At 35.0% G+C, this 10842-nt stretch overlaps 1 protein-coding gene across 1 annotated transcript in view; it reads left to right on the top strand.

The window, feature by feature from the left end:
• The window catches only part of LOC122539036, a 189590-nt gene that overhangs the window by 156391 nt on the left and 22357 nt on the right, over window positions 1–10842 (top strand). Inside the window, exons 5-7 of the mRNA XM_043673607.1 lie at window positions 9659–9766; window positions 9848–9962; window positions 10044–10305. Coding sequence (XP_043529542.1) covers window positions 9659–9766; window positions 9848–9962; window positions 10044–10305 — 485 coding nt within the window. The remainder of the gene's footprint in view (window positions 1–9658; window positions 9767–9847; window positions 9963–10043; window positions 10306–10842) is intronic.

Raw genomic sequence — 10842 nt, 5'->3', positions numbered from 1 at the left:
GTCAACTTTGATTAAGAAAATTTGACTTCTATAAAGATCACGAGCCGTGCGTTAACCGCTTAGGTTTGGAATTTACCCGACGAATATACTTTTAGTCCGAAGTGGTTATCGTCTGTGATACCGAAATGGTTATTTCAATCAAAGTGGTTGGTTACACTTATGAAAATATGAATTTACAGAAAAATCCGTACTATAACGTAGTGATTGCCAAAGAGTGAACTTTTAATTGGCTATCATTGAACATTCGAAATGACGTTAGTCCTCTATTCTTTAAACCGAGAATATTAGAAAAATCTGTATTTTTCCTATATTACAATTATTACATAAATCTTTTTTTTTTTTTCTACTTTAAACGAATAATTTGTTCCAAGGTTTCGCGAAGCGAAAAACCTGTCGGGCACGTAAAGAACCCACGCTTGCGGAGCAAAGTTTTTAATTTAGCATTTTAAATTGCTCGCTCCTGCTCTAATGTTCTCACTTTGATTCGAATCAAACAGTGCAACTAGAACTAAATATCCGAAATTCCCGCGATCTGAGGTGTATTAGTCACGTGTAATCCAGAGTCGATATCGATATCGCTCGAGGGTCGATTCTCGCGCTGGCGTTCTTTTCGAAACTGACGCCTCGTCTTGTACGCAAACACTGCTTGCGCGCCGCCGGCCGAGAACAGGGAACAACTTGTTGCACGGTGAACCGAGAATGGACAAGCCACGGGATTGCTAGTGGGAACGATGGCCACGCGTGAAACAGACGGACACGGAAGGGAGATTATGAGGGTATTAAATTTTCATAAACTATCGCAGACCATTAGTCGTTTTCCCAGCTCGGACGCACTTAAAATACATTATAAATTTATTCGAAGAGAAAATCAAGAACACATTTCTGAAACCGACAACAAAGTATTGCACGATTTCTCACGCGATGTACAATTCCTCGGACGTGAAACATCGTGTGAGTCAGATGCACGATCGGTTAATGGAATCGTTTACCTTTCTTGATTGGTTTACCTTTCGAATTTGGTCATTTCCACGTCACACTGTTCCCTCCCCGTTATCTTTGTTTCCTTTCTCGGTTGCATGAAGTTAGGGCTCATCAAATTTTCAGAACGTGTCGGAGAAGGAAAAGTTGATGCGATGCTAATGCACGAGATCGGTGAGGCGCACGATCTCAGACGAGTATTAGTCGCGTTATCGTTTTGAAATGATGGGCGATCTGAAATGTTCTCACTATAAGCTCAGCAAGATGGGCTTATCGACGATTGGACTGTGGTCGTACGACAAATTCTGGCCGTACTATTGAAATACTACGTTTCCTGGTATCTTTCCCCATTCTCCTATTTTATGGTTATTCGTTCCACGCAAATGTAGCTTGTAAGAAACTATGTACGAGCACAGGAAAATGTGTACATTGTGTATTTGTACAAGTCACGTGTTAATCCTCAGTACATGGATTGGATCTACGAGACCCAATGAGCATATTTGACTGCCCACGCGTCAATTGTTATTCACCCGTGCTCTGGAAGGTTAAACTGACGTTGTTACCGATGAGCAATAAACTGTTGAAACATTACAAAATGAAAAATATTGGTATAATTCCAGATCTAGAAACGCGTGAACGCTTTTAACAATCTCTCTTTAATTCCTCAGATTAACGAAACTGTAAGTATCTGTGCCTCGCTAGATTCTCCGCAGAGAATATAAGAAGGCAAAGGTTTTTAGATGTGTGTGTGTGTGTGTGTGTGTGTGTGTGTGTGTGTGTACAAAGCTTCGTTTGCAAGAATACAGGTAATATTATAACGATATTTTAAGAAAGTTGGTCTTTCGTTTTATCTACTTTCTTGTTTAAATCAACACGCCTTGTAACTTTGTGAAATTAAATATGACACATACCAGCGAGTTTCTTCTTTGACGTTGACCGTAGATCTGAGTGCCGTGGATCGTTGTTAAAATTGGCGTCACTCGGTACAATCTGAAAAGAAGACAAAAATTTACTGCTACACTTGCAATTAGACAATCTCCATTGAAAGCGTATTTCAATGCCGAAAAGTTTATCTAAAACTTTTCGAACCGTTTTTTAATTGTCGAATGTTTCAACTGTGATCAAAGGATTATTTTTCCAACTTCTGCGATCAGAAAACAGAATTAGAGTGAAGAGATAAAAATGGCGCAGAAAGCTTGGAAAAATCGTTCATGACACTTTAGAGACAATGAAAATTGTCGTAAAGTACTTGTACACCGTGAAATACAGCACAGTATAGTACTTCTAACATAGTAATACACTTTAATCAATAGTTATTTTAATTTTTAAGTTGAAGACGCACGTGATTGGATATATTTCTGCTCCATAGAGAATTAAAACCTCTAGTTATTCACGTATATATACATATGTGGTGTGGACTGAAAACTCGTAGAAATAATTAATGAAAATTATTATTTGAATCTTCGTCAAAATCCACATTATCACCTGTACATTTAATCCAACTCAGATTCCACTGATTGTGAATGAAGCAGAGTGTTGCTCGACTCTCTAACATTCTCGTCACTTTACTTTGTATCGTTTTTACAGCCCAAAAATGCTGTCTCCGCGTGATATTTTTAATCTGAATAAATACTGAATAAATCGGTGGATGCTCAAAACTGTAATAACCTAAGACAGGCTAGAAACTCGCGCACCCGCGAGCGAAATGGGAGAACAGTTTTGGCGCGTGAAGCTTCCTCGTGTTAAAGAATGCACGAGACCATGCACACGCTTGATGTTTCTATCTGTGTCCCATATCGAAGGCCGATCTCGTCTCGAAAAACATCTTCTCTTCCTTCTCTGAATCTTTTCCATCAACTTGTACAGCGGCTGCTAGTTTCATAGTGTCACTACTTTCAGCGTCTCAGCAATTTTCGTGCCGTTTTTTCCAGAGAACAACGAATTAACATCTTGAAAAAATCGGCTAAACCGAAGGCTGATCTGAAACTGTCACTGAACGATCTTAAAATTTGCACCGTAGATAGATAAATTCATTTGAAGAATTAGTCAGAGCGTTGCCGATGCAAGGGGGGAAAATATTTCATTCTACGAACATTTTGTTCACACCGCGCGTGAATCATCACCGTCACGTTGGTTTATAAAATAAAGACACTACCTTGAAAGTGGATATCAAATGCGGCAATTAATTGTAAATCCACAAAGAGCAGAGAAATGTCATTTTTCTCAAATAGACAAATGTCTGTTCTTTCTAGAGAATACTAATTTGTACTTTGCGCGTTGTAAAAATATGATTATTCTCTTTGTTTTAGGTAAGTACCGTTGATCCTGTTGGGGCAAAGAATAAATTGCTGGTCGAACGAAACCTAGAACTGCTTGAAGGTATTGTTACCATGTATCATTTTTATTGCTAATGGGCGCTATAAAATATCCGAGATAACGTGTGAAATTCGATAAAATCGAATTAGTAAAAATTAAAGTATCTAAAATTAACAGAATATCTAGAAACTAAAATTAAGTACCAACGTATCGTTATATTACGTAATTTGCACAAAACCCAATTGTACACCTCATGAACACAGTATTTAAACCGACATAAAATGCACGTAAATTCCTGTTTAAAAAACATATGTATTCTAATCAATGTGAGACACTCGTATTTCTAAAAAATTGTCTAAAATTATACTCACTTGTTTAAAAATCCGCATTAAGCAGTAGGGCCAGTTTGATGACTATGTGATTCCCATAAGAACGAAACGGAGTGTACCGCGAAACGTTAGCTATCGTCGCGACGCCGCACCTGTGACAGAAATAAAAGAAAAGGACAAGTCTCGCTGATGAAAAAAATAGAAAATATAGTTTCCCTCCCTCGAACGTGTAATTTTCCAGAATTGCGTGTAAATATAATATAAGTACATCTCCGTCTCGCGTTTCATTTACACGATTTCCCGTCAAATCATAGCTTCCGTCAATCACGTCGCAGCCCCATCGTGCTCGGAAATGCTATTATTTATTCAGTGCTATTATTTATTCAATATTTCGGTGATGGGGGGAAATGGAAAAGAGGCGAAAAGGAAAGTGTACAGAGATACCACGGTGGTCAGTTGCATTTCAGTCGTGACACACCATGGATCGTAAGCTACCGGAGTATTACAATTCGGTAGTGTTGATGTTGTCGGCGATCGGGCTCTGGCCCTATCACAGATCCGGCTTTCAATTATTTGAAAACGTCGTTGTCGTCGTTGTCATTATTGCGTCTTTCGTCGTGCTGGTAAGAACGAAGCCTGAACATTATCGTCGATTTCTCGAATTCTTTTCAATAGTTTTCTACGTGCTTGGAAATGAGGAAGAGAGAAAAAAAAAAAAAAATGCAAACGTTCCTATCGAGACATTAAACTCAAGTGTTTCCACCCGCGGCGGAATTTATTTATTTGAAAATGAATATCCAGTCGATGAATTCCGTTTAATTCGAAATCAAACAACAATCCACTCCGACCGATCGGAATTAATTAATTGTCGAATTGAATTTAAAGTTGAAAGTTTAAAATTGGATCTCGATTTAACAACGCCGGGCGAGGGGAGCTGGGAGAGGGTGGGAGGAGATTTTCGAGTGAAGCACGACGCAAAATTTCGATATTATTTTCGAAAGTGATAGTACCGCGATAAATTTAACATTCAGTTTTGATCGAAGGTGCAAAATCATTGTTGAACAATATTTTTTTTTTTTTCAAACGTTTCGTTAGATAAATCGAAGTTAATTCGACGCATTGCTTACAGTTTCAGCCTGTATTTACCTTGGAGTGCACGTTACTTGTATTCCTACGGAATATGTCGTACGGGGCAGTATTACTTTCCCTGTTTGCTAGATACATCACATATTGGTATCAAAATGAAACAGTGAGTTGACAAAAATTGTATTTGAACATGATAAGTACATTTTTATCGATCGTTCTATTTATTAAAGAAAGGAAACATACGATTCATTGTACGTTCACGCGTCGATATGATAACGTCAGTGTTACGACAAATTAACAAAAAAATATACTGCGTAGCTAAGAATGAAAATAAAGTTTTACAGAAGCCTTTTTAAAGGCTTTGCGACTATAAAGATAAATAATATTTAAAATAGAGTAAAAATATAAATAAAATATTTGATAAATAATATTTCGAATGAGAGGACGCGCTTAGCCTGAGAATTAAAAGAAAATTCAAAGAAAGGCAAAAATTTTGTTCTATAAAAAAGAAATGTGGAAAAAACGTGACTTATCTTGTTCTTCGTTTATCACGCCAGATCAAACGAATCACGGAAGAAGTAAATTACATTTGGGACACAGTGTACGACGACGGAGAGATTTTGATTCTGAAAAAATACACCTACAGAGGACAATATTATGTAAAAGTTATAATACGTAAGATTGGAACAGAAAATGTCGTGCGTAAAATCTTTGACGAATGTTATTATACAAAATACTATTGCAGTAATGACATTTCTACCGACGTTAATGGTGATGGTGGTTTGCCTTCCTCCCGAATTCGTCGACGTTCTCTTACGATTGAACACATCTCGATCCCATGATTCTTTACTACAGCTGGAATATTTCTTAGACAAACAGAAATACTTATCTCTGATAATGACATGTCAGGAAATCGTATACTTAATAACGGCTGCTATAATTGTAGCTACTGAATCCTTGTCTGCCATGTTGATACAGCACACTACTAGTTTGGTTGAAATTGTTTGGTAAGGAAACTTGTTATGTTCCTTATTATATACGTGGGTGGCTTTTAAAGATATTCTAATGCTCTTACTGTGAGAAAGAATTTTCAATTACATCGAAACTTCATTAAGACTGTAACAAAGGACAACTAGGATAATTACATCAACAAAGTTTGAAACCAATGTGAAAATGTTTGTAAAAGTTATAGATATTTGTTGATGTAATATATTTAGTAAAAAAGTTATCCGAAGCATATTACGATTATTAAAGATGAAAAAACTTGTGTATATATATATGTGTAGTGGATCACTGTTTAAATATTTTTGTGATCTGTGCGAAATATGTGTGTCCTTGTAATTTATGCATATATTTTTTAAATTTCTTTCAAACTTGACCAATATAATTATGACAATCGTCTGTCACTGCAGTGTTAATGAAAGAATGTTTCATATAAATAATATGCACGTATTATATCCGTAAAATGTTACCCCAATTTTATGTGATTATGTGATACTCGTAAGAGAAATTAGAAAGGAAAACAATTGCATCAATTTGATCTATTCAGATGGATATTTTCGCTAAACCCATGCGATTGTTTGAACGTGTTTAAATTTGGACAGCAAACGAATGGGCAATTTTTGAAATGAAAAATATCTGTTTCAATGTTCGGGTGTTATGTCAAATTCTGTAACTAACAAATCTCATTTCACAGTTACCGTATTGAAAAAGCTGTTCTATGGTGTGTGACTCAGTCCAAAGATGTGAACGACAGCTGCAAAGAAATTCTGATTACCGCTGTGATTATGTACAACAGAATAATCAAGTTCGTATTTTGCATAATATATCAAAAATTCATTGTACTCGCCTCGGTATCGACGTGTAAAATGAGATAGAAAGATCGGACGTATATATATATTTATATTTATATATACGTGAACATTTTAACATGCAAAAACAATTTTAACCCTACTATATGCATGTAATTGGTAAATCTAATTGTTACAACGTCAGTCACGTATTTCCTTTATTGATACAATGTCCATTTCTTTTTTTTCTTTTTTAAAGGTTCTCCAATTTATTAGAGACAGTATATAATCCAATATATTCTGCAGTCATCGTCCTCACCATTTCATCCTTTAGTATGAATTTATTCTGTGTGAGTAATCTGTCTTCTCAGTGACACCTCGAATGAAAGAGGCAAACTTAATTCCAAACAGACGAGAGATCCACTTTCGGAAAATAATCGAGTAGTTGAATGAAATTCGTTTCTTATAGTTATCGCAGTCGATACTATCGATTGAACACATCGAGCACACATTGATGTCTCTGGCACTTTTATTGTGTGAGTTGTTTTTCATTGTTTTCATAAATTACGCATTTCAAGACGTATTAAATTCCGTCGAGGGCATTTACACGACTATGTGAGTAATCAACATCAGTCAGTTTATTCAATTGAGTGTTCGTCTAACTGTTTATCCAAACACAGGATTGGGAGTACATCTCCATTACAGTTTAACAAAATTTTACAACGACAAATATTTAAGATAATGATACGGATACTAATCTTACTTTGAATATCTTTTGTATAATCGTATATTTATGCTTGTTAGTAAGTTTCGTGGAAACGTGCAGCTACGTTTCGGTAGTAAGTTATGATTAATCTTAAAAATTAAAATTTACAGATGCAGCAAATGGTACAAAGCGCCATTATCTGTGCAGAAATTATTGTTGTTCATTCTGTTAAACAATATGTCAAATCGAGCCTGCAAGTTCACTTTGTTGATAGTATTTTCTCCATCAGTCAGAGGCATTTCATGGGTACTTACTTGTATCGTTCAGTACAGTTAAATCAACTATGTTTTTAATCATGCTGCTTGAACTTTCCAGCTGATAAACTCATCGATATCCTATTTCATGATGATAAATTCTATCCAACGCACAAAGCTGTAATAAAAATAAGCTGATCTCTGTTGTAAGGTTCCCTTTGTTGTCGTGCACTTTCGAATCGGTTGCTATTTGAATCGTCGACGATTGTTATTTGAATTGATGTTTGACTGTCATTCAATGTTTAATCGATGTCATTTGACTGTTTAATAAATAAACTTACTCAAAAGGTATTTATTTCGTGAAAGTGCAAATTCTCTTGCCTTCAATTCTTTCAATCGTTTATTTCTTAAACAATATCTCTACGGTCAATAACCGTACCAAACACATCGGTACGCACTAAGCACATTTTGTACACCGAATCTGAATTTCAGGACCCATTTTGCGTAAAATATATACGTAAAGGTATGTTTCGTAATAACAATATATTAAATATTGCAAAAATACTCACGTCACGTGTCACCTGCATTTTACGATACGTCGCCACAAAATAATCAGTTATCGCGCACGTAATTCACCTATTCATATAACACGTCTTAATAATGTCTTTTAAATTAATAATTTTTCAATATAGGTTTTCAATATAGGTTCAATATAGGTTCAATATACTTCTTTATAGAGAACGTGGTTTAATGCAAAATATATGATTCCATTTTGTAAAAAAGTGGATATGATCCTGAAGTGTCAAAAACAAATCTAGACAAATCTGGTGATTATCGTAAGAAAAAGGTAAATTTTACATCAAACATCACTTTTAACAACCAACAAATGCGGGAATAATTGCATGAATGAGTTAAAATGAGTCAAAATGAGACACCCTGTGTATATCTAATCCAGTCTTGTAGATTTTCGTGTTCCGCTTTTAATTAGAAAAATTGAATATGTTGAATACATGTGCTTGACTCGCTTAATTTGTAACAAAATATCTCGCGAACAGAATCGCTCTTTCGTATTCCTTTGACATCAAATTTCATACTAGTCTCCGAATCATTCTCAACTAAGTTCTATCCATCTCGAGCAAATAAAACAGACTGACTGCGATTGCGAAATATTTTTCTCGCACACCCCACACAGGCAAAACGAATAAATGTAAGAGAAAGGAAATTGTCGCGAGGGAAGACTATTCAGTACCCTTAGACTATAATTTTCTTAATAGCCCTATTTCTATAGTCAATAATTCTGTGGAAAAGAATCAGTCGATCGTTTACTTCCTACACTGATGAACATGAATAAATAATTATGTAATTACAGGTCATTCGGCCGGTGGTTCTATGAATTTCTGTTGTAATATTTCGTTGGAAAATTTCTGAGAGAGGTAAAGAGGGAAATTAAATCGAAGGAGCGGGCAATCAGTAGTTCTTAAACCACTGTACGCGATGGTCGAAGCACTGACGTATTACAGTGCCCCTAAGGTTCTCTTAACAATGATAGGACTTTGGCCGTATCAGAACACGAGATTCATCGCTTTGAAAAACAGCTTAATCAGCTTGAGTTTTTTTCTTTTTATCGTGGCTCAGGTGCTATGATTATTATTTAATTTTTGTTTATTGTATATTTTGTTTATTAGCTTTCACAGTTCTTTCAATTGGACACAGTGACGAGTGTGTATTCGAGTGACCGCACTGTGATTAAGCCTGTTATTTACACCATCTTTAGTTGAAAAAAAAAATTTTTAATTTATTGAATTTTGGGTTATATTTTTCGTATGTGGAAATAACCTAAATCCTCATGGAGATTTGGAAATCTTAACGTTATTAACTAAGATCTATTTTCGTGTCGTGTTTTCTTTTTGTTCTAAAAATATTAGTTATTATACTATTATATTATATTATTATATTAAATATTATTTATTATATTATTAAAATTTCTATCAATCCCATAATCATAGAAATTTTTCATAACGAATAGTCTAGTTAATAGATTGGTAAAAAAAGAAACAGTACTTAAATTAAATTAAATTGTATTTTTTTAAAAACTTATTTATATTTATTGCCATTGTATATTATGTTTGCTGCGATTGAACGGAAATATTCGACAAATGTCATTGCGTGAATATTTCCGTAATTCATTACGCTTTCCAGTGTTTGGTCTTCAAAACTAGGGAATTCATGCTGAAGTACGTTTCGTGCGTGCTCATGAGCTTGGGCTCCTTTGCAAGGTACAACATAAATTGGTATCAACTTCATACAGTAAGTACTCGATCGTCCATTTAAGTAACGATTTGTTTGCAAGCATTTTGCAAGGTAGACATAAATCGTAAATAAACGTAGGCGAAGAAGTTTATGGACAAAATAAAACGCGACATGGAAATGGAACACGGCAAGGCACTTGAAATTATGAAGAAACACGCTTACATGGGGAAAGTCTACGGGTTACGATTCGGATGTGAGCGACATCTTTGGAAATACAGTACACGTACGAATTGAGGCAGTTTGATCTTTCTAATTTTACGTATACGTGTTACAGCGATTTTTTATTTCGCATTAGTAATCATTGTATTCTATTACTCGTCAATCTTTATTTATGAGAGAATTGTGCCTACGAACGAAACTCGTCTGAGGAGATTTCCCATAACTACGGAATACCTGATACTTGAAGAGAAATGTCGTTTACTCACGTTTCTACATATGAACTTTTCGATGATAATTTGCGCAACTATCTTCGCGGGAACGGAAATGTTAACTATCCTGTGGCTCAAACATGCTATAGGTTTGAGCGAGGTTACCAGGTATAACAAATAGTGAATGATTGTTCGATGCACCGTTTGTGTGTTTCAGGTGCACACTGATTACAGTGCACATTAATTGTGTTTTATTGATATGATAATAAATCAGTGTTTTATCAGTGGTGACAAGCGTTTTAACACACGTGTTATTAAACTATTTTTTTAAAAATTTATTTCATATGAAATTTTAAAAATATTGTGTCGCTGCTTTTTTTAAGGGAAGCATTTTCTTACTGTCAAGAGAAATTGATTCAGACAGTGAGTGATCCCTTCACTGGAATCTGGGTTCAAACTATTTGAAATATAAATGTATTAATTGAAATTTTATTATTCGACAATATTATAATACCGAGTAAGAAAGATAATACAATTCAAAATTTAAGTTCGAGATTAGCATGACTACACATGCTATGTACAAACTGTCGTTTTTGCGACAGCTCAGATAAATTTATCTTTTTGTCGAAATTATGGAATAACCTGTTCTATGAAATTATGCACGAGTATATTTATACTTTTGCTACGAAAAAGTTTATACATAAT

Source organism: Frieseomelitta varia, unplaced genomic scaffold, assembly GCF_011392965.1.
Source record: "Frieseomelitta varia isolate USP_RPSP 00005682 unplaced genomic scaffold, Fvar_1.2 scaffold_189, whole genome shotgun sequence".
In the NCBI taxonomy this organism is placed as follows: Eukaryota; Metazoa; Arthropoda; class Insecta; order Hymenoptera; family Apidae; genus Frieseomelitta; species Frieseomelitta varia.
Note: the sequence above shows the minus strand (reverse complement) of the source record. Positions and strands in the feature narration are given on the sequence as shown.